The 23,451-nt window shown below is 53.8% G+C and overlaps 1 protein-coding gene across 3 annotated transcripts in view; it reads left to right on the top strand.

The window, feature by feature from the left end:
• POLRMT (RNA polymerase mitochondrial) overlaps nt 1-23,451 on the top strand; it is a 33,215-nt gene that overhangs the window by 911 nt on the left and 8,853 nt on the right. The window contains exons 2-13 of one of the 3 annotated variants that reach the window (XR_012642664.1): nt 91-162; nt 1,299-2,044; nt 4,905-5,035; nt 9,782-9,968; nt 10,698-10,847; nt 11,303-11,464; nt 11,807-11,968; nt 13,484-13,717; nt 15,642-16,430; nt 17,921-18,043; nt 20,756-20,878; nt 22,153-22,274. Coding sequence is in view for 2 of the 3 variants with exons in the window: in XM_074978508.1 (XP_074834609.1) it covers nt 91-162; nt 1,299-2,044; nt 4,905-5,035; nt 9,782-9,968; nt 10,698-10,847; nt 11,303-11,464; nt 11,807-11,968; nt 13,484-13,717; nt 15,642-16,430; nt 17,921-18,043; nt 20,756-20,878; nt 22,153-22,332 (3,059 nt within the window). In the remaining variant the exon portion in view is untranslated. Of the gene's footprint in view, nt 1-90; nt 163-1,298; nt 2,045-4,904; nt 5,036-9,781; nt 9,969-10,697; nt 10,848-11,302; nt 11,465-11,806; nt 11,969-13,483; nt 13,718-15,641; nt 16,431-17,920; nt 18,044-20,755; nt 20,879-22,152; nt 22,333-23,451 lie in introns of all 3 variants that reach the window. The other 2 variants (XM_074978508.1, XM_074978509.1) reach the window with 2 other exon arrangements.

The following is a 23,451-nucleotide window of genomic DNA, read 5'->3' as shown; positions in this document are numbered from 1 at the left end:
CCAGTGGGCAGAGCAGTGACTCCATCCATCTCACCCACACACCCCGCCTGCCAGTCCGGGCCTCACTCCCCTCGTCCCTTCTCACCGCAGGGAGATGGGGCACGATGAGAAATTATTCCTCAGCCAGCACGAAGGAGGCGGGGAGAGCGGAGCTGCTGGAGGGTAAGTGGGAATCACAGGGGAGAAACAAAGGTACCTGTTCCCATCAGAGGCCCTCTCCCCCGTGGAGCTGTCCAGCTTTGCTGCTCAATGGTATTCGTGTGCAGACCCGGAGCTGAGAGGAAAACACCCCCATGGGAAAGGGAAGGATCCTTTATCTGGCTCCTCCTGGCTGTCCATATATGCTTATATCTGGGTTGAGGTGTGCTGCGCTGCAGGGTTGCTCAGCTTTTTCCCTGCCCTAACCCCATGTTACAGTGCAGCAAAAGTTAGGGAGCCCTCTCATCTGGCTGTGAGGAGAGGGAGGGTGGCACGGAAAGGCTTACCATCATGCAGTGGCTCCTAAATGCTTGATAAGGGAGCCCACCAACTGCATTTGGACTTGTTTTGCCACCCTCCTCCCCACCCCCTACTATTACTTGTACGCCACCTATGCCCCGGCAGTGCAACCCCAATTCCGGCCTGGATGGGGTAGGGAGGTTGGAGAAGAATTCCACCCCTTGTGCGGCTCCTATCCCCCCGGCGGCAGCTCCTGAGCTGCAGGGCCGAACCTGGCTCCCTCTTCTAGGCACTTTGACCTAGCTGGAGGGTTCTGGGTGGCTGTTGCAGTGTCACTCAGATTTGGCTCAGCCCTGCAGGGTGGGAGCTTTCTCGTCAATGCTCTGGACCACTTCAGTGCGCTAGAAATGTGCACTTGCCTAGGTCAGGGCTCGATGATGGGTTCATGTGGCCCTGGATATGGCAGTCTTCCTGCCACCCCTGATAGAGCAGGACCTGCTATTGGGAAACACCATTCTTGGGGGGTGGAAGAGATCCATCTTTGCCGCATGGGGACGTCTGGACCAAGGCACTTTTCTCCTGTGGGAGCTGGGCCCGCGCTTGCCTCGCCGCGGCTGGGGAGTGGTTGCTCACGGGTGTCAAAGCAGAGTGTCAGGCTGCTCAGTAAGAAGGCTCTGCAGAAACGCAGATTATTTTCAAGGCCAGCGTTTGTCATCAGGAAAGAGCCCAGGCACGTTCCCTGTGAAGTGAGCTAATTCATCCTCTCCTGCCTAGCCTGTGTCTGTCGTAGACGGGTCACAATGAGTGCGATTGGTGGAAGAGGGGGAGACATTCCTGCTGTGTTGTGTTTTCCCTGGCAGTGCTGGAGGCACGCGTGAAGCAGCTCCAGGCCGATAACATCTCGGAGGTGACAGTCGACCGTGTGGCCGTTGCCCCCCTGCGGAAAAGCAGCTTCCAGTACCCTGCACGAAAGGCGGCTGTGCCAAGCTCGGCAGAGAAAGAGCCTGCTCTGAAAGCTAGGGACGTGGCTATCTCCCCTTCCGGGGCCCCGTCCCAACCGAGCCGCTGGGTTGAAAAGCTGAAAAAAGAGAAATGGATCAAGCATAAGAGACAGTTGAGGCTGGAGCAGAAATTCTCCATGGCTGCCTCATCCCCTGGTGCCGAACGAGCTAGCGCACAGGTCCGGGAGCCAGGTAAGGCCACAGAAAGTCGAGGCAAGGCCAAAGTGGTCCTTGCAAAGGGATCGGGCAAATTCAAGACCTTCCACGAAAGCCCCTGCGCCCCGGTGGCTCCTGTGCCGGGCAGCCCTGCGAGCACCTGTACTCCGCGGGACATTGAATGCAGCAGACTGGATGAATCGCTCAAAGTGAAAGAACTAGAAGGGCCAGTGGAGCAGCAGGGACTGAGGCCATTGCTGGAGGACAAGGAGGGTAACAAGTATGGGAGCATCCAGCTCCTCATCATGTCCTACCTGGAGAGCTGCCTCTTCATCCAGCAGCCGGAGAAGGCTCAGCAGTGCCTGATGTTCTACCACCGCTCCCAGGACAGAAGGAAGCTGCTGGGCATCAAGATGTATGATCTTCTTATGCACGGCTGGGCGAAAAAGGTACCTTATCCCATTCCCCAGTGGCTGCACCCCATACAGATGTTTGAGTTAACCGCTGGCGTTGAGCTGTTAGCGCAAGCTCTTGAGTCACATGCCTTGAGATCCAGCGGTCTGAGGCTCAGTCCCTGCAGGGAACCCGGCCCGGGCATGTCTGTATCTCTTTTTGGCATGCGCTCTGGAGCCAAGCCCAAGAATTCATTTTGAACGGGGGAGTTTTCCGAGCCATTTGATTGTATTTATAAACGATTGAAATGGTACAGCGGGGGATTGATTTAAGTCAGAAGCTTTGATTTCAATCAGCAATTTTAATCTATCTTTCCACTTGTACTTCAGGTATTTTCTAAAGAAAGGTGTGTTTTCATTGGTTGCTATTACCATTAACTCTACAGCTGTCACGTGATTAAAAAAATGGCATAATTAAAAATGTAACGTTCAATTGAGCATTTAAATAATAATTGAATACCATTTATTTAAACATTTTCTACATTTTCAACTACATTGATTTCAGTTGCAATACAGAAAACAAGTTGGACAGTGCTCACTGTACGTTCAAAATATTTTCATTACAAAAAGCAAAAGAAATAGTATTTTTCAGTTCCCCTGTTACAAGTACTGTTGTTTAGTCTCTCTGAAAATTGAACTTACAAACATAGACATATCTACAAAAAATAACAGCATTCCAAAATAAAACCAGGTAAAACTTTAGAGCCTACAAGTCCACTGAGTCCTATTTCTTGATCAGCCAGTTGCTAAAACAAGTTTGTTTACATTTGCAGGAGATAACGCTACTCTCATCTTGTTTACAATGTCACTCGAAAGTGAGAACAGGCGCTAGCGTGACACAATTGTAGCTGGTGTCACAAGATATTTAGATGTGCTAAAGATGCTTATGTCTCTTCCAACTTCGGCTACCATTCCAGCGGACTTGCACCCATGCTAGTGACAGGTTCTGCTCAATAACAATCCAAGCAGGGCAGACAGATGCACGTTTCTTTCCACCATCTGTGTCAGATGTCACCAGCGGAAAATTTATGTTTTTTTTTTTGGTGGCTCAGGTTCTGTAGTTTCTGCATCAAAGTGTGGCGCTAATAAGACTTCTGAAAGAATGCTCTACACCGGGGTGAGCAACCTTTTTATGTCAGGCCTCACTTTTCATCTCTGTAATTAGCAGGTCTTCTGCAGCCTGTCTATATAATCCAAACCAATGGAAATTTGGGTTATGTACGTACGTATGTACACACACACACACACACACACACACACACACACACACACACACACACACACACACACACACACACACACACACACACACACACACACACACACACACACACACACACACACACACACACACACACACACACACACAAAACTTTTCAGCCCCCATAAGAAAATAAGTCTGTAGAATATAAAAACTTTATTAATTGGTATGTAAATGTCAGTACACACAAAGAACAGTAACCTATTCCAATATTTCTAATGAGATGGATGAGCCTGAGACCTGGCAGCTGAGAGTGCTGCATCCCCCTTGTGAAATTTCGTGCACCCCAAGGAGGTCACCCCTACCACTTTGTGCACCCCTGTTCTACACCCCAGTCCCTCCCAGATTTTGGAAGGTAATTCAGATTCTTAAATCTTGGGTTTACTGTTGCAGCTGTTTTTAGAACTCTCACTGTGGTACCTTCTTCAGGTTTTGTCAGCTCCTAAGAGAAATTGCTCTTAAATAATATGTGTTGGGTCATCATCTAAGCCTGCTGTAGCATGAAATATGTGGTAGAAGGCTGGTAAAACAGAGCAGGAGGCATACAATTCTCCCCCAAGGAATTAGCTCGCAAATTTAATTAACGCCTTTTTGAACAAGTATGTCTGCAGGACTGGTGGCCGAAGCATGAAGCTTGACCAAAAAAATTGAATGTTTTTTCTCCTGCTTCTTTCCTTCAACAGAAAAGCAGCCTTTCATTCAAAATTTCTGATGGAGGCTCATGGATTTAGCGTAATTATTTCCTATTTAAATATTCCAAGAGAGTCTGATAAATTCAAGCCTTACTATAGTTCGGATTACATTCAGATTGAATATTAAACGAGTTTCTTTTTTAAAGGAAGAGCGCTTCATCATTTAAGTATCAAAATCCAAAAAAAATTCAGTTGAAAAGAAAACAAATCCAGTTTTGTACCTCTGGGAATAAGTAACTCGAAAGGAAGTGTAGCACTGGAATGAATGCTCAGCTGTGGAGACTGGCTCGTCCATGCTGGTGCAGTGTGGGGATTGGCAGGTTCCACATGCCCAGCCACTCTGTGGGTGAATCTTTATTCCGCGGGGTTTGATTTTTGTGTATCTAGTAGGGATGCGCAAAATTGACCAATCAGGGATCGGCGGCCGACCCCCGTACTCCTTAATATCGCAGGGAGAGAGGGAGGTCAATGGGATGTTTTCTCCCGTCAACCTCCCTCTGTTGGTTTGGCCAGGTAAGTCGATTAGAGATAAGTCGATTCTATCTACGCAGTTGCCATAGCTAGGATTGCATATCTACAATCGACTTTAATGTCTAGGGTAGACCTGGCCTGAGTCTCGGCTCTCACTGGACTGGAGCGGGTGCGAGGGGAACTCAGGTTCCAGTGACCATTCATGCTGGCATCACTGAGGCCCAGAATGGGGTTGGCTGGGGTAGAGGTTTGTGGGTAGGTGCTGTTGTAATGCCCACTGGGAACTAGCTTGAGACCCGCCACACTCAGGTTATGCAAGGTCCCTTTGAGGGCATGCGGGACCTGGTTTAATAGTGCGTCGGGTTTAAAGCAGAAGAGAAAGGGGGAGGGGCTTGGAGCTTGAATTTATCCCTCTTCCTTCTCCTCCTCTTAGGGCTCGTTGAACCAGATTGGCCGGCTCTTCTTCATGCTGGAGGAAGCCAGGCTGAAGCCCAACCTCAGCTGCTACGCTGCTGTGCTGGAGTGCATGGGCCGGGCTCACGCCCCTGTCACCGTCATCCAAAGGTAACTCGCTGGGCGTGCTGTGTAAATAACAACGCTGCCTCTCCTTTTCCCACTGCTTCTCCTGGGAGTGGAGATCAGCGGGCGGCTGGGGGAGACCTGCCTTCTCTGGAAATGCAGATTTGCAGGGAGGAGAAAGGTTGTGGTGAGCTGCACTGGGGGTTTGTTTCCTATTGAATCAGTGAGCTGGGGTAGAGGTTCCCTTCTGGGTAGACTGGGGCACATCCTCTCAACCTGCTGTGGGGCACATGGAGCCCCATATCACTCAGTGGGATACAGACCAGAAAGCACGGCCCTGTGATGGGATGTTGCACAAGTGCTCAGAAGGGGAACCAAGTGGATCAGGCACACGCATCTCAAGGCTTCATATTGGTCTGTGCCGGAAAGAATCTGGAGCTGCTGGAGGATGAGAGGTTGGAAAGCAGTGAGCTTCTGCAAGCAGATGGCTCTCCCATCCTGCTTGCATCCATTTCTGGGCAGCAGGGTTCCCTCTGATTTGTGCCATGCGTGGGCAGAATGAATTTTGTTCTGTGCACTAAAGTGTGCGTGGATGTGCACCACCAATAGAGAGACATGCTTCCAGCAGTGAGTACTCTGCTAATCGGCTAAGTGGCACCTGCATCTCTCTTGGGCAGCTACCCAAGCTCTCGGCTTATACAGAACGCTGCTGGGCAGCTCCTTAGACTGCTCACCTAGAGTCTGTGTCCTGCCAGGTCTGGCTGGTGCCATAGCAACCCTCCAGGGCCTTTCTCTCATTAAAGTCTATTGTTAGCCTTGCCGGGAGGGCGTGGTGACCCTGCCATCTTCCCCAGTTGCTGCTCCAGTGCCTGTCAGTGAGATCTGTGCTCTCTCTCAATCCTGGTTGCTATGGATTGGTGTCAGGTACTGTTATTACCCCTAGGCTGTCAGTCCTAGGAATGGCAGCTTAAAAAGAATACCTAGTTGAAAACTAGTATGTGGGAGGCCTCAGATATGAGTCAAGGCAGCCTGAGAGGCCTCTTATAAATAATTAGTGTGCATTTATTAAAATGGTCTGAATTCATGTGAATTCTGTGGCCCGATTTCTGTTACTTGCCTCAAAGTGGGGCTGTCGAGCGTTCCCCAGCAGATGTCTTTGCGAGCTGCCTTGTGTCTTGGTGACTTTATGGCTGTCTGTAGGTTCTTGGCTAGCTCACTGTAAGTTCCAGATGCTTCTCATTGACTTGTCTCCCAGGTCACCTGTTGACAGCTCAGTTGTGTTGATTTCTTGCCTGCACAAATCTATAAAAACGTGCACGTCTCTGCCTCTGGGAATGTCCCTCCATAAAGAGTCAGACGGGACTGTCCTGTATTCAGCGCCTGTGTTGTTTAATGGATAGAGCACTGAACCGGAATTCTGGAGATGTGGGTTCTATTCCCAGCTCTGCCACTGAGCTTCAGGGCGGCCTTGGGCAAATCACTTCTTCTTTGCTCTACCCAACACCTTCTGTGTGTCTCGTGTATTTAGATTGTCAGTGCTTTGAGGCCGGGACACTCTCTGTGACTCTGGGTCTATATAGTGGGATAGAAGCCCCAGGTAAAATCAGGGCCCTAGGTGCTACTGTGATACAGGAAGTAATTAGACATTTCCAGTGCAGTCTTCTTTCATGGATCACTCACTGTGGTGGAGTGTTCATTAGCCAGCTTTGGAGAAAAGAGGTCACAGGGACCTGCACTGATGTCAAATCTTCCATTGTGGCGGCTCCGGAGGTGCTCACGGGCTTTATGTACAGCATCTCTGAGTTGCATCTGCTTCTGGGGAAGAGCACAGTAGCCAGATACACAGCAGGCTGCACTGGGAGGATTTTTGGCCAAGGGTGCTGATGTCAAACGCCCTGGGATTTTTCACGCTCTCACAGGGCAAGACAGAACCTCGTTTTTCCAGGCAACCGACTTCTCTCACAGTCAGAGTTGAGACTGGGATGTGGCTTGCTCAGGAGTTCTCCCAGCAGCACCGTTCATCTGCTGTGAGCTTGCCTGCACTCGCTTGTTTGCACAAGGTCAGCTGCCTCCTGATCTCCTTGCCTGTCCTTTGCAGTGTGACGCATGGGTGTCCGCCAGGTGGGGCTCTGAGCACGCAGCTTTCTCTGCGTTCTGTGCCTTGCTGGTGTCCCAGAGAACTTGGTGATTCTGAGATGTGCCTTGCAGGACTGTAGCTACTGCGAGCAAGGGGCAAGGGGGGAGGGGGCCCCTGGTTCCTTGTCTGAAAGGGACAGGGCCAAGGGCAGAAGAGGTGCAGTTAAGGACAGTCAGCCCCGGGGACCCCTTATATGCGCACACAGAGCAGCAGCACAGTGCTCTGCAGGCTTCCAGAGCTCCTGGCCCCCTTGAAACACTGGGCTCTGAGGCAGCTGCCCCCCTTTTCACCCTCTCCTGCCATCAGTGGGCCTGGTGATGGCTTAACATCAGGAGCCAAAGGCCAACGTGCACAGGAAAGTTTCTGCTGCCAGGGCTCTGGACGGCCACAGTGGAATGCCAGGGCTTGGCGTTGTGTGAATGGAGATGGTCCCAACCCAAACCAATGGGTTTGTCTCCTTAGGGCACCGCACCAGCAGCTAATTGGCTGGGCAGGGTCATCAGTTATTGTGCCCTGTTGTGTCTAGACAGCTGGCTGGTAAACCCACAGTCCTGCCTGCTCCGCACGAGCATCGATGACCCCAACCTGCTTCATGAACAAACAGCCTCCAGTGCTCTAGTCGGCTGCTGTTCTCTACCCCAGAGCTGGCTGCCTTCCAGCACCCTCTATGCAAGCCTCTACTCATCTGTCGGGTGTAAAGTCAGGCATGACGGAGTGGGAGGGGCTGATCAAGTAGCTTCCCTTTGTTCTTCCCCTGTGATGTCAGGACTCTGTTGCAGCCCGGCCCCCCGGGTTTGGAGTAGGTCAGGGGTCTGCAACCTGCGGCTCTTTAAGGACTTGTCTGGGGCTGGTGATGCTGTAATTGCAAAGTGGGGGGGAGGAAGTGGATCATTTTTGATAAATAGTGACCGTCCTGCAGTAACCGTATCGCGTTACAAATCCTGGCGTGTGCGCTGCTCTTAAAATAGGGCTCACAAAAAGCACGGTTTGACGCTCTTTGTTACAGGCCGTCTCGTATTCGTGTGCAGTGCGGCTCTTGAATGACTGAGGTTTTTTTAGTGAATTTAAAAAAAGGCTCTTGTTGCTATTTTGGTTGCTGACCTCTGGAGTAGGCTGAAGTTCCCTGGCTCTCGATCACTCTGGTAGCTGTCCTGCTGCCGTCCTTCTGGTACATGCTGTCTGCAGGCTGTCATGTGAGGCGTGCGTTGGAAGCCGGCTCTGGCTGAAGAGTGTGGTTTGCAGGCATAAGGGGCGAATCCTCCCAAGAGGAAGGGGTGCGTCGAGGTCATGGTTCTCTGCCCTAGGTCTGTTCACTTTGCCTTCCAGTCTCCATTAACTCAGAACGATGCCTGTTTATAGAGGAGGTGGGACATGGAGATGTGGTGGCTCGAGTTCTCTCTCCTCCTAACCATGCAACTGGTCCTGTAACTCCCCCAGCCCAGGCTGCAACCTTGTTGCCTCTCTCTAGCTAGTCCGAGTTAGAACTCGGATGGGAGATCCTGCCACAAAATCCCAGCCCGCTGCAGGAGGTGGTGCAGTTGACTAGGAGACGTCCTGCCTGTGGAGTCAGAAAGGGAGCCAGGGTACCTGCCATTGCAGCTGGCAAGATCCCCCATCAGATGGGCTGTAAAACCGAGGACTTGCTTGCGCGTGATCTCAAATTGGCAGAGCAGGTGTGGCAGCCTCAGTGTCCTGGCTGATTTTCAGCCTGGGCATGTGAGCGCTGCCTGGCGTCAGAGCCAATGGCCATAACCTCTTGTTGCAGTTGCTTTGTGCAGACCTGCAATGCCCCCCGTGGCAGCTAGATTTCCGTAATTGGAGCTGAATCCTTAGCAATGTTCCCTCTGATTCTTTCTATCTATTTAGCTGCCAGGGAGAGGCCAAGGGTCATGATCCCCCCAATGCCGGATCCTGACCCCACTTCTCCCAGTCTGAGAACTCCTGGGCCAGTCTCCCACGGGTGCTAGAGTCACAGTCATGCAGTAGTAACAAGCTCATTATGCGGGTCCAGTTGAAAGGGCCCCTGTGGAAGGTGCAGATGCTGCCGGAGGGCCCGACCTTTGCTCCAGAGAGTGGGGGATGAGATGTCTGGGGCGTGAAGCTTCCTGGTTCCTGCAGGATTTCAGAGGCGTTCCGAAGGGGCAGGGCAGGCGTGGAAGAGCCAGCTGGCCCCGCAGTACAGGGCAGCGCGAGAGGAGGGCGAGACCCACCGGGGATTGCTGTCAGCAAAGCAACCCCCTCTTCCGGCTGGGACGGTGCTGTGAACCCATTTCACAAAGCTGCCTTCAAAATACCGTCAGCCCTGTAGCGCGGCGGCTTGGAGCAAGCGGCAGCAAGATTCCAGCGCTGCTGCTCTGTCTTGGCAGGTGTGTGCATTTCCCGGTGGCCAGCGTCTGTGGCTCAGCGTGACTCCCATGGCGCTGGCTGACACCCGTCCCGGTGACAAGGCGGGGGAGGCGATAGCAGACCTGGCAGCGAGGGGCCATTCCATTGGGATCTTGCTCTGATCCCCACGATTCCCTTCTCTCTGCTGGGAGTCGTGCTTCACCTGTTCGCACTGCCCCTTGTCCTGTGCCTAAACATTGGTCACCTCCCAGGGTAGCTATTCCCTCCCTCTCCTTTGCCCCGCTGCTGAGCCAGTCCTGTCTCCCCAGATGTGTGCAGCAGCTGGAAGAGGATGGCTTTCACTTGGATGAGCTCTTCAAAGGTGTCATCTATGAGGAGGATGAGCGGGAGATGGTGCTGAAGGCTGTCAGGATGATCAAGCCCAGATTCCAGACCCCGTGTCTGCCCCCAGCGGAAATCTGCCCGTTTCCTTTGCTCCGGGATTTCTACTCCAAGGTAAAGGGGGTCGGGGGTTGCTGGCAGCACCTGCGTGTGGATTCTGCAGGGCTATTGACATTCCTTTTCGTGGGGTGGGCTGTTTGGGGCACAGAGCCTTTGTTATCCGAACTGGTTGCACAGAGTCCTTTGAGTGAAACAGCGTCGTGAATAGCACTGGTCACTGACACATGATTCCTCCTAGCATCCCCGAGAGGCGGAGCCAGCTTTATAGGAGAAGGGAGTTGAGAGGTGAAGTGACTTGACCAAGGCTGCAGAAGGAAGCCTGTGTCAGAGCCAGGATGAGCGGTCTTGGGTTCCAGGTTCTTGTGATCAGTCCCATTCTGGCATGCTAAGAGGTAGGATTCAGTCCCTCCTGCATGCCTGCTAGTTGGCAGATTGGCTTCCAAAGTGCCTAGGCTAAGAGCCACAGAAAATGGAGCCGTGTGTCTCGAGCACAGTGAAATCTGTTACCAAAACAAGCAGGGAGTAGTCCTGTCAAGTCTTAGTGCACATAAAATTTATTCCACACAGGAATATAAAAAAAAATAAGGGACCAAAGCCTGGGACCAAGCGTGAACCCCTTGCTCTGCCACAAGTCACTGGGAGTAGGAGAGGTGTTGTCTCTGTGCATCTTGTCAGTAAATGGCAAAGCTATTTACACCTGGGCACATCCAACCCCTGAGTGTTGGAAGTACCCAACTGCTCCGTGCTTGAATCTTAGCGCTCACCGTTTCCGTCTCTCTGCAGGAGAAGCCAGTCTCCTACCCCAAGCTGGACTTCTCGGTGCACGAGCTGCGGGAACGTTTCCGGCAGCAGCTGGAAGTGGAGGCTTCCAACACCGTAACCATCAACTCCGTGGAGTCGGACAAGCCCCTGACGGAGCAAGCCATCAAAGCGGTAAAGCCGTGGGGGGCTGCGTGTGTATTAGTTAACACTGGCGTTCTCCTGGCTGCCCGCCTTAGAGCGAGCGCTGGGCCGCCCCATGGAAGACGTTCTTCTGGGTGACAGGCGGCCTGCGGGAACGGCTGGGTTGTTATGCAGGAGCTCACAGTAGATAATCCATGTGGTCCCTGGGGTTGAACATCCCTGGCTGTTAGCAGAGTGCTGCAGGAGCCATGAGCCCAAGCAGTTCTTACGGACCCTCTGGGGCAGCTGTCTTGAAGGTCAAGAAAACATAGAGGAGATGGCTGCAGAGTCTTCGCCCTGATACGTGGAAAGGGCTGAGAGCCTGCTGTGGGTCTCCAGAGGCCAGCGCTCTCAGGAAGGGGGAAGCCCGTAGAGCGTGGGAATGTGCCTGCTTCATCCCACACCTGCCTGTGCCATTGCTGAGTGCCTGGTTTGCCTTTGTGCAGCGGCGGCTGTTGACCGCGCTGCGCTCTGAGTGGCGGAAGTGCCTCCTCCAAACCCTGCGGGAGTCGAAGATTTACATGAGCAACAGGCAGTGCAAGCAGATGAGCCTCTACCCCTACCTGTGCTTGCTGGAGGACAAGGAGTACGTGGATATCATGCTGCAGGTAGGATGCCTCCCCCCATCCTGCCTTGGGGGCTGGATCTCAGATCTTGGGCAGGTTTGCTTCACGGTTTATTCCAGCAGGTCCTTGCTTGTCCCAGTCTTTGCTGCGTTGCCCTTTCCCGATGCCCTTTGCTTACTGGGGACCAGCGGGGAGGGACGCACCTTAAACACCAAGAAGTCCTGTGGCACCATATTGACTAAGAGCTAGTTAGTCTATAAGGTGCCACAGGACTTCTTGTTGTTTTTGAAGAAAGAGACTAACTCGGCTGCCTCTCTGATACCTTAAACACCCTGACTGATCTGCGCTTCTCCCCTAAGATCCTCGCTGCCTCCCCCTTTTCAGAGCCTCTCCAACCTCCCTCCCCAAGGAGAATCCCTGCTGGTTTTTGCCAAAGAGCTGGGCACCAAGATCTACAACAAGTACGCCGTCCGGAAGAAATCCAGCAGCCGCCTGCTGGAGAAGATCTATGAGGACTACGCTCAACTGTTGGCAAAGGACACCCAGGTAGGCCTGTCCTAGCTCCTTGCCTCGTCCCCAGGCTGCTGGGCAAATTGCAAACGGGCAGGGTGGGTGTAGCTTTCATGGCCTAGACCTGTAGTCTTGTCTCTCGATCTGGCCCCACAAATGCAAGCAGTTCTTTGCAAGGAAGCAGCCTGGGAAGCAGATTGCTTCCTGTGGGGCAGAGGGCTGGCTTTCCATCTCCAGGACGCAGCTGTAGCAGCTCCAGCTTTGGCGTCCTGCCTTTTAGCCCAGTTCTGCGGCAGATCGGCTGGGGAGTGAAGAGCTCCGGTCGGGAGACCTCTAAGGATTTTTTGGAGGCTTTGGGGTTTACTCTCTAGCCCAGTGGTTCCCAACATGGCATACATCAACAAGACGAACAATCCCACAGCACGCCCGCTTTTTTCAGCTGAATCGATGACTCATAAGCATCACATTTACTTACACTTACAATGTCTGTGGTTTTACCAGAGAGGTTTTCAACGTAGTTGTGCATACAGCAAGCTAAACAAGGATCAAATGTATTAATGTTTCAAATCCACCACAGAATGCGCCGTCTTAGACAGCGAGCACAGACACACATACAAAATCTGCTCAACGCCGTACTGGGGATGTTGAGTAAATGAGTAAACCCTGGCAGCAGCTCCCCTCCCTGCCAGCTCATTTGGGCCAGGAGGCAGCATTTCAGCTGTCTCCTGGTGCTAGTGGGGTCGGTATTTCCCCTTGTGGTGTATCTGCCAAGAGCCACAGTGAGGAGAAATTAACAACATTTCGTGGCACACTTGGACAGTTCTCATGGCACACCAGTGTGCTGCGGCACAGTGGTTGAAAACCGCTGCTCTAACGTTTCTCACTGCATGACTCTCAACAGCTGAGATCTGGAGGAGTCGTCCTCAGACTCAGTGGGTTGGAGGCCACTGGGGGCTGGAGAGCAGACTCCGCCCCTGCAGACGTCCAGGGCTTGTATCCTGGGAGAGCACCTCGGGAGCTGCAGGTTCTGACGAAGAGGCTGCAAGAGCTAACAAAACCACTAGCCCGGCTGCTGTGACTGGATGGCTCCTCCCTCGTGGGTGGGGTGCAGCTCCGACCAGAAATGAGCTCTGCGGGCAGATTCCGAGGGGTCGCTCAGGCACTGCCTGTGCTAGAGCTTGCGGTGGTTGAGGAGCAACTTGGGCCTTTACAGAGCCCGTGAAGCTCACTCTCGGGTGTGCGTGCCCGGAGGGGGCAGCTCTAGAAAGGCAACGATCACTGCAGGAAGCCAGCCCCTGCCCTGACTAGGCTTGCCCCTCTTGGCTCCTCAGCAGTCCCTCCTTTAACATCTATGCACAGAGGGTGGCTGCCCTGCAGGTGGGACGGAGGGGAGGAAGTCTCCTCCTCTGCTGCCTCTCTCCAGCTGGCCCCCAGCCCCTGGAGGTAGTACACACACTGCGCTGTCTGACTCAGGTTCCAGTCAGGCCCAGTTAGTCTCCCTGGAGAAGTAATTGCTGCTCACGTGGGGCTGTTTTCCTCTTGCCTCCTCAGCTGGATAGCTACTTGCCGCGGGAGTACTGGGAGAAGCTGGAGGCCAGCTCGGGGTCCTCCCTGCTCAGCAAGGACTGCACATGGCCTCACGTCCTGATGGTGCAGCTGGGCACTCACTTGGTGGAGCTGCTCGTGCAAGTGATCAAGGTGAAGAGCAACATCCTGAACCCCAGCGTGGAGGCCAAACTCATCCCTGTGCTGTACCACGTCTACTCCTTCCGCAGCAGCCGGCAGGTAAGGCACCGCTGGTGAACGGAACCTCCGAACGGCCACGCTGCCTCAGGCCCGCGGTCCGGCTAGCCCCGAATCCCATCTGCCCACAGTGGCCAGTGCCAGAGGCTTCCGAGAAATGTACCAAACAGAGGCAGAACCTCCAGTGAGCCAGCTGGGCAAACTGGAGCAGGAGTTTGCCTCCGTGCCCATGCTGGCTCATAGCCCTTGATGGACCCATCCTCCACGAGCTTACTTAGCTCTTTTTTGGCCCCTGTTATAGTTTCAGCCTGCACAACATCCCCTGGCGAGGAGTTCCGCAGGTTGACTCTGCATTGTAAAGAAATAGTCCCTGTGGTTTTTTACACCTATTAATTTCATGTTCCATGGTCTTTCCATCTCCTTCCTGGGCATGTGTGCGTCCGAGCCCGTTGCGTGCCATGTGCACCGGCTTATTGTTTCTGCTGCTTTCTACTCACCCTTTTAAAGCTCCCTGCTCCTCTTTCTCTCCTCCTGCTTCAGTTCCTGGCACACAGCCACCCCAAAAGGGACAGTGTCCTAAACTGCGCCCCCCCCCCCAACATTCAGACATTCGGGCTTGCCCCCCTGGGACCCCCTTTGCGGCCTCACCAGCGCTGGGGTGATCAGCAGCTTCTGCAGCCCCCCTCCTGCCTAGCTCTGATCTGCGGTCCCATGCTGTGGATGAAACATGTCAGAAGGGCTAGGGAAGCCATGCACAGTGGAGAGCTGGAGTCTGTCTCTTGGGCCTGCTTGATAGTTTGTCTGGCTCTGAAGGGGAGGGCTGGCATTATCTGCACACATTTCTTTATCCCTTCCGCACTCAGGGACACGTACACCTTTACCCAGTCTGCAGGGCTCAAGGCGTGACCCTGTCAATTCGCACACCCACCCTTACCCAGTTCCTAGGGCTCAGGGCATAATTCCCTGCAGGTCTGTAGAATCTGTGCTGCTGAAAAAGCCTCACACAGTCATATTCTTATTCTCTATTGGCAGAATCCATGCTAAGCTCTCAGTGCCGTGCTCACCAACCCCGAGAGAGGCAGGCAGCCTTCCCCTGTTGGCCAGACAAAGACAGTCTAGTCTCTCTGGATGCTGAACCTCAGGGTCTGGCAGCTCTGATCTTGGAAGGACTCCTCCCAGGTCTTCCTCCTCCTTCCTGCCTTTCTTTCTCTTTCCTCCCTCCTGCCGTTTGCCTTTTTGGGCCTCAGTTTAAGTAGCGAAACTGGAGCCCTGCTTAGCTCTACCTTGACCAATTATTTTAGTATAACTTTACTAACTGATCATAACCTATGGTAACATAATTACCTGAGCAATCAGACCCCACCAGCTTAGTGGATTTACACCTGGCTAAATTAATTTTGCTGCACACAGAAACGGTTACGAACCCGACAGAGATCAGACTGAAAACGGGAGGAAAGGAAAGGGAGCACAATCATCATAGAATGAGACTACCAACCTCCACAAACTCAGCTCTGGTGGAAGCGGTTTCTTGCCAGACATAATGCTCCCAAGTTTTCTTTACCCTTCCTGAGATTTGATTTCTTTATCTGCTGCCAGTGGGTGCCCGTAGGATGGGGTCTTCTTCCAACAGCCTGGGGTGACATTATTGTAAGGAAACGTAGATGGAATGAGAGTAAGGGACTCCCAGCTTCACGGTTCGCGGCTGCTGCTCGTCGGTCTGGCTGCAGAGGAAGGCCTGAGGTGTTTCAGTTTGGTTAGAGAGAGAGAATTTGTTATGTTGTTACACCTGGGGGAGAAGCCCGTCCCCAGCAGGGAGCACGGTGAACCTGCAGCACAGCACTGGGGCAGCTTTGCATCATGCTCCCTGCCTGGACTCTCTCTCTCTCTCCGAAGGGGATTGTGGCCTCCTGTGCCCCGAATTAACTTGCACCCGCTGAGCTTCACCCCTCTCTACTTCTCCCCCCAGATCGGGTTCATAAAGCCCCACCCCATCCTGACCCAGATCCTGTCCAGCGCGGCCGAGACCACCCTGACTTTTGACTCCTTCGTCATGCCCATGCTGTGCCCCCCGGTGCCGTGGACCTCGCCGCACTTCGGTGCCTACATCCTGGCCCCCACCAAGCTGATGCGCTGCGTGGAGGGAGCTGTCCAGCACCAGCTGCTGCTGGAGGAGTGCCCCCGCAGCAGCCTGCACCCCGTGCTAGACGCCTTGAACCAGCTGGGCAACTGCCCCTGGAAGATCAACCAGCCTGTGCTGGACCTCATCATCTCCATCTTCAATGCCAAGGGCAGCGAGAAGCTGGGCGTCCCGCCGCCCCTCTCGGAGGCCCCCAGGCTGTCCCTGGTCTCCCCCGGGGGGCCCAGCGCTCCCTGGAGCAAGTCGTCCCTGAAGCGGGAGCTGACGCAGTGCAGGAAGAAGATGGCGGAAATGTACAGCCTGCGGATGGACGCCCTCTACAAGCTCTCCATCGCCAGCCACATGCGGGACAAGGTCTTTTGGTTCCCCCACAACATGGACTTCCGGGGCAGGACCTACCCCTGCCCCCCCTATTTCAACCACTTGGGCAGCGACGTCACCCGAGCCATTCTGCTCTTCGCCGAGGGGAAGCCGCTGGGGCCGCGGGGGCTTGACTGGCTCAAGATCCACCTGATTAACCTGACGGGGCTGAAGAAGAAGAACTCGCTGCAGGAGCGGCTGGCCTACGCCGACGAGATCCTGGAGGACATCCTGGACTCGGCTGACAACCCCCTGACGGTACGTAGAGAGAGACCTGAGACCTCTCTGAGTCAGCTCAGGATGCAAAGAGCTGGGAGGTGCTGACCCAGCCGAGCTGCGCCCACTAAAGCCCCCAGCAGATCCCGCTTGCTTTGCTCAGCAGAGCTGGAATAAACCGCTGGCAGTCAGGCTGCTTTGCCGCTAGAAGCTGTGTTCGCGCTCGGAGGGCTTCTCTGCTTGTGTTCCTGGCTCGCTTCCGGGCAGAGCCCCCCAATACAAACAGTGCCTCTGCGAGCCTTGGCCCCAAGGTGGGCAGCAAACCAGGCAGCCGGTGACCGTCTGCCCACCCTGGTGGCTTTATTCATATACCAGTGGCACCTGGGCTCGCAGGTGGGAGTGAATTGGCTCAGTGGTCCCCAGCCTTTTTATGCCCAGGATTGCTTTTTGAATTTAAGGGCAGCCTGGTGTCTACCCCATCCATTCCCTTAGGCGCCACCCCACCCCGCCTCTTTAACGCACCTTCACCGGGATGGGGTGGGGGAGGTTGGGGTATGGAGGAGGGGGGTGCGGGCCCTGGCGTGGAGCCAATGGGTTTGTGGCATGGAATGGGGCTCTGGGTTGAGCCTGGGGTAGGGGGCTGGGGTGCAGGAGGGGCGAGAGGGATGTAAGCCCTGGGAGGGAGTTTAGGGGCAGGAAGGGGTTTGGGGTTCTGGCTCTCGCAGGGGGACTGGGGGTTGGGGTCCAGCCTCCTGCTGAGTGACGCTTATTGCGGGCGGCTCCAGGTTGGCGGTGCGGTGTTCCAGCTCCAGGCCGCTCCTGGAAGGGATTGGTGGGGGGCACATGGCTCCACCCACTGCCCTTCTCTACGAGCGCCGCCCCCTTCGGCCCCAGTTCCCCTTTCCTGACCAATGGGAACTGCAGGGGTGGTGCTTGCAGGCAGGAGCGGACCACTCTCTGCCCCCGACGGGGCTTCTGGAAGCAATGCAGGACAGGGGCAGGCAGGGAGGCCGTCTTAGTGGCAGCCCCACTGCATCATCACAGACCATGATCCTCTGGGAGAGTCCCCAGGATCGACCCACGGCTCACGATCGGCCAATTGGCGACTGCTGTGCTCGGCCTGGGGAGAGACGGGCGCTGCCCTGTAGCTCTTCCAGACTAGCTACAGGAAGGCCTGGAAAGGCAGCGGCTAAGCCAGGTCTACACTAGACAGTTTTGCTGGTGTAAGAGATTTGGGCAAGAGTGTGATGGGCAACACTGTTCTATTGGCCAAAGCCTCCGCATCAGTGTGGTTGTACCAGCAGAGGAGGCGCCTGGTCTTTAGTTTCGGCAGCCGGAATGGGCTCTGCCGGCAGTAGAAGCTGCCTGTCCGCCAGGAGGTGCAGCCAATCCAGCGGGGCCGGCAAACCTTCCCACGAGCTGCCTGCCCTGCCTGGAGGCTGCGCTGCAGGTCCGTGGCGAGAGATGTGGCTCCTCGTTCTGCCCCGGTTCGGTCTCCCCTAGTGCTCACTCAGATGCTCTTCCCTCCCCAGGGCAGGAAGTGGTGGATGGAGGTGGACGAGCCCTGGCAGGCCTTGGCGTGCTGCATGGAGATAGCCAAGGCTCTGAGATCACCAGACCCCGCAGCCTACATCTCGCACTTCCCCGTTCATCAGGTGAGGGTCAGCTCTGATACGTGACCGTCAGATTCCTCCTGCCTGGGGTGGAGAGCGTGGGGAGTTGGTAGAAAGGCCGAGGTGACGTGGGAGGTGCTGAGTCGCAGGGGAACCAAGGCTGTTGGAACTGCAGTAATTCCATGTGCTGCTTGGGTTTGACACGTAAGCAGACCCCAGTTCACTTTCCGGGCAGGTCCTTCCTGTTCCAGCATGTGGAGGGGACAGATCAGCAAACACAAATCCTGGTCTCTTCCTTGTTACCTGCCGGCCCAGCTCTCTGGATGTTCATATGGCTTCCCTCTGCCTTCCCCCCAATGACATCTGGATTGAGTCCCATTTCAGTCGCAAAGCTGCAGTGTAGCAGAGATGGGTCTGGCCTGACCCTGCGTCACTTGAAATCAGACGGGCTCACTATGGTTAGCGGGTGTGGCTGCAGTCTAGGAAAGGGACGCCCCAAGTGGGGATTCTCTACCAGTCCGCAGCCAGAGGGCTGATGCCAGCTGTTCCGGGTCCTTACTCAGCTGTTGTCAGGGTGGAGCCAAGCGCCTCTGCTGGCTGGTAGGATGAAAGCCTGTCTCTGGCAGAGATGATTCCTGTTGCAGTAAACGACACAAATCTAAATGCTTCGAGCTCACACCAAGGCCAAGCACCAGCTGGACACTGAAAGCAGAATAATCCTGAGCTTGGTCTGTCTAAGAAAGCCTGCCAGTGGAGCTGCCTCTGCCTGCAATGTAGATGTATGGTCCATTAATTATTTGAATCAACTTCTCAGTTTTTATTTCCATTCATTTCTGAAAAAGAGAACCATAAAAACATGTTGATTTGCAGCTAAGCAGAGCTTTCCACTAAGTGTCATGCATCTGTTTTGTACCTGGAAGGAATGCTGTAACGATGTATGTTTGTTTAAGCAATTATACAGATTAACATTTTCAGATTCTTATCGATTGTACACTTTGAGTGTGTTAGAAAATGGTGAGTTACTTTGTTAATTCGGTAATTAATTCTCTGCTCCTGCTTTGTGTTGAGCTGTGTTGGTAGGATGGTAACTGGAATGTACGGAAACATAGCAGCGCGTAAACATTAACGGCCTTAAATCTTTTGGACACACGAGCTTCTCTTATCAAAACATATTTCAGATTTTCAAGTAAAGGCTTAATTAAAGGGGGGGATTAATGGGAGTCAGTGAACTAAACTGATTATTTCATGTCAGCCTGGAAAAACTTTCAAATAACGCTAAAAGAAAGTGACTGGAATTCTTACTTGCCTGAGTCTCTTGAGAATGGGACCATCTCCTAAAATACTTAGATGGATCTTGTGTGCCATATTTGGAAAGCCTAGCTTCATAAGTTAGATGTTTAATCCCCCGATTCTTTCTTTATGCAGAAAAAGAAGCCTTTTAACACAGATTTTGTGACAGAGGACTGTGGTCATCACCGATTTTTTTTTTTTTTTTTTTTATTTAAACATTCTAAGATAACAACAAGAAGTCCTGCGGCTCCCTATAGACTAACAGATATTTTGGAGCATAAGCTTTCCTGGGCAGAGACCCGCTTCATCAGATGCATCTGACGAAGCGGGTCTTTGCCCATGAAGGCTTGTGCTCCAAAATATCTGTTAGTCTACAGGGAGCCACAGGACTTCTTGTTGTTCTTGAAGATACAGACTAACACAGCTGCCCCTCTGATACTTTTCGCCATTCTAAGATAGTGATTCTTAAACTTTTTGAAACCACCAAACACCACCCAGTAATATTTTTATGCCGAACACCTATGAAAATTTTCTTAAAAACAAAAAAAGGTCAGACCTCCCCCCCAGAAAAACCCAACAGCAGGCCTGAATTCATCCTGCAACGCCTTTTTATCCAGCCCACAAAGCCTTTTCCTATGGCATCGGTGCCATTTTACCCAGGCTGACCAAAGGAAGTGTGCGGCATGGGGTGTAGTCAGGCTGAGACGGGTTGGCAACCTGCAGCTGGTTTGGGCTGAGAGGGGTTAAACACGGGGATGTGGGGGCGGTTTGGCCCCTGAAACATGTAAAAAATTGCCCCGATGCAAAGCGTTTGGCCTCCCCAGTCTAGAAGAGCACTTGGGCCTTTTGTGGTGGCAGGGGACTGGACTCGATGACCTCTCGAGGTCCCTCCCAGTCCTAGTGTTCTGTGATTCTCTGATATACAGCCAAACCAGAAGGAAGCAATCAGGTGTCACGGCAGCGAAGGAGTAGCGTTGTGTCTGGTTTTAATAACAGAACATACAGCCTGTCGGTGTATTTTCCCACATGCTCACAGCACACCTGCGAGTTGTTCGTGGAGCACCAGCGTCCCATGGAACGCAGTTCAAAGACGCTGCTGTCACAGGGGATGATAAGTTTAGGCCTTACCGCAGGCTGGGTGAAGTTGCGGGGGCTGATTTTCTAAATGCCCTGCCTGTGACTGCAGCGTTGGGCTAGCGCCTGGCACTCGCTGAGGCAGATGGGATGTAGAAGGGAAACTGAGGCGGCCTGCCAGGACAAGTACGAAAGCAGAGCCGGGGCAGAAATCTGCATGAAAAGTTTTTCCGGCCCCGGCAGCGTCCAGCGAGGCTGGTGAGAAAGTCACTGGGCGTTGGACGCCTGTCTCCCTTCAGCCCCAGGGAAAATCCCAGCCTTAGCTTATAACCAGGCGGCGCCCTTCGAAACAGCCCGGCTCTCAGTCCCACCCATTGTTCTTCCTCGCAGGACGGCTCTTGCAACGGCCTGCAGCACTATGCTGCTCTGGGGCGGGACATCATTGGCGCCACTTCTGTCAACCTGATGCCGTGCAACACACCCCAGGATGTGTACAACGGAGTGGCTCAGCAGGTGAGGCAGGTTCCCCATGGTTTGCCCCTTTGCTCGGACTCACCGTGAAGCTGGAGTTTGGTGCCCCGGGGCAACAGGGTTCCTTCTAATTTTTTCCACCCATGTGCAGAATAAATTTTATAGGTACAAAGGCGTGTGCAGATGTGCACCACCCAATAGAAGTACGTGCCGGCTGAGGGTGTTCTGCTTATCATCCGGTCAGCTCCTGAACCTCTTTCGGGTGGCTGCCCAAGCGCTCAGCTTCCAGGGAACACTGCTGGGCAGCAGGATGCAATCCCAGCCCTCCTCCATCCCCCGGGGGGAGAGGAGAAGCTGAGAGAGAGCTATCCTTGCAGCAGGCTCAATAGACAGCTGCTTGGCCACCTGTGCCTGACAGTCGGTGTCCCCTAGAGGGACGTATGACAGCCGCCATGGTGAAAATCCAGCTGAGGTTTGTGCTGAAAGAGAGGCAGGTGCAGTCACAGCGGGAAGAGGAGGAGTCCCCTGGCGCCCTCCCTCTGGGTTTCCCACAAGTGCTGATGGGGAGCTGCAGAGACATGGTCTCCAAGCAGCCCGAGTTGCTAGCGCTCGGCTGGTCCGTGGGAGGGGAATTCTCTTCCTTTGGGCCATGTGGGAAGCTAACCTCCAAGGCACAGAAAGTCCTCAGAGACTGGGGTTTCCTTGGCAAGTTTTGCAGTATGAAATAGGCCTGCTGGGGGCTGGGCTCAGACCCGCCACACTCATTACACAAGTCTTAATGATCCTTAGCTCGCACTTACAGCTTTTCGTCTGGGGGTCACCGGGAACAAGTAGCACCATCTCCGATTTTCAGGTGGGGAAACTGAGGCCCAAGGTCGCACAGAGCTGGGAGCAGGGGCCATGTGTCCCAAGTCTCAGTCCGGTGCTTGGCTCAGTGGGTCTCACAGGGCACCTGATGGCCATTGGGCTCTGGGCCAACGCAGGCGTGGAAAGGATCCATATTGCAAGACCAGTGCTTTGAGCAGGTGTCTCCAGGGTCCAAAACCTCCCTCCTTCCTTCAGCTGGCAGCCCCGGTTATCCAGGGGTGGTTAGCATGGGCCACCGTGTCTAGTGCAGGCATGGGAGAGGAGCACTCCAAGTGCCCCCGGGTGGTCTTGGGTCGGCTTCCCTGCTGCTTGCGCAAAGGAGCTGCAGCCCATGTGGGTCCTGGGGCTTTCTCCATGGCCCTGCTCCTACCTGGGAGGCTAGCCGGGTCCTGATTCAGCAGCAGCAGGATCCTACCTCTCCTCATTGGCCCCCCTCCACCCTGGCCTAGGTGGAAGAATTCCGGAAGCAGGATGCCCAGAAGGAGATAAAGATCGCCCAGGTCCTGGAGGGTTTCATCAGCCGCAAGGTGGTGAAGCAGACGGTGATGACGGTGGTGTACGGCGTCACCAGGTACGGCGGGAGGCTGCAGATCGAGAAGCGGCTCAAGGAGATCGACGGCTTCCCGCAGGTAGGAGCCGGCTGCCCCCAGGTCCCAGCCGCTCCCAGTGGTGTCTGGCTGAGTCCTGTGCAGTGCCCATCCCTCGGTGGAGAGATTTCCCTTCTCTTCCTCCACTGGCACTGCCCTGCCTGCTGGGTTCTGCTGTGCTAGATCCAGGGTTGGGGGACGAGGCAGGTGTGGTCCAGCATAGAAGTGTGCTGGCCCCTTTCTCTGCCTTTCACAAGATTGGGTGGGTTCTTCACACACAGAATTGTAGAACTGGAAGGGACCTCGAGAGGTCATCAAGTCCAGTCCCCTGTCCTCACGGCAGGACCAAGCACCATCTAGACCATGACCATGACAGGTGTTTGTCTGGCCTGTTCTTAATATCTCCAGGGATGGAGATTCCACCACCTCCCTGGGGGATTGATTCCACGGTTTAAACACCCTGACCCCTAGGAAGCTTTTTCTAATGTTCAGCCTAAACCTCCCTTCCTGCAAGTTAAGCTCATTGTGCCTTGTTCTATCCTCAAAAGTTAAGGAGAATAATTTTTCTCCCTTCTCCTTGTAGCAGCCTTTTGGATACTTGAAAGCTGTTGTCCAGTCCCAGTGAAAAGCCTTCACTTTTCTAAACTAAACAAACTCAGTTCTTTCAGCCTTCCCTCCTAGCTCCTGGTCTCTAGACGTTTAGTCATTCTTGTTGCTCTTCTCTGGGTCTTCTCCATTTTCTCTGCATCTTTCTTGAAATGTGGTGCCCAGAACTGGACACAATGCTCCAGCTGAGGCCTAACCAGTGTAGAGTAGAGCAGAAAGACTTCTTCGCTCTTGCTCACAACACCGGTAATATGTCCCAGAAGGATGTTTGCTTCTTTTGCAGCCGTGTCACAATGTTGGCTCGAATTTAGCCTGTGGTCCCCTAGTATCCCCTGGACCCCTGTCTGCACGGCTCCTTCCAAGGCAGTCACTTCCCATTCTGATTGTTCTTTCCTAAATTGAGTACTTTGCATTTGTTCTTATTGATGCAGCCCGCCCCTTTGTTTTCTGCCATTGTCATCTCTTCTCTGCCAACTGAGGCCTTGTGCATGCCAGGCCTGGGAAACTGCTGCTCTCACTGGGGGGTTGTTTCCATCCTCTCCACCCCCAACATCT

The sequence above is a fragment of the Carettochelys insculpta genome, chromosome 27, assembly GCF_033958435.1.
Source record: "Carettochelys insculpta isolate YL-2023 chromosome 27, ASM3395843v1, whole genome shotgun sequence".
Classification (NCBI taxonomy): Eukaryota; Metazoa; Chordata; order Testudines; family Carettochelyidae; genus Carettochelys; species Carettochelys insculpta.
The sequence above is the reverse complement of the archived record's forward strand: the minus strand, read 5'-3'. Positions and strand labels throughout refer to the sequence as shown.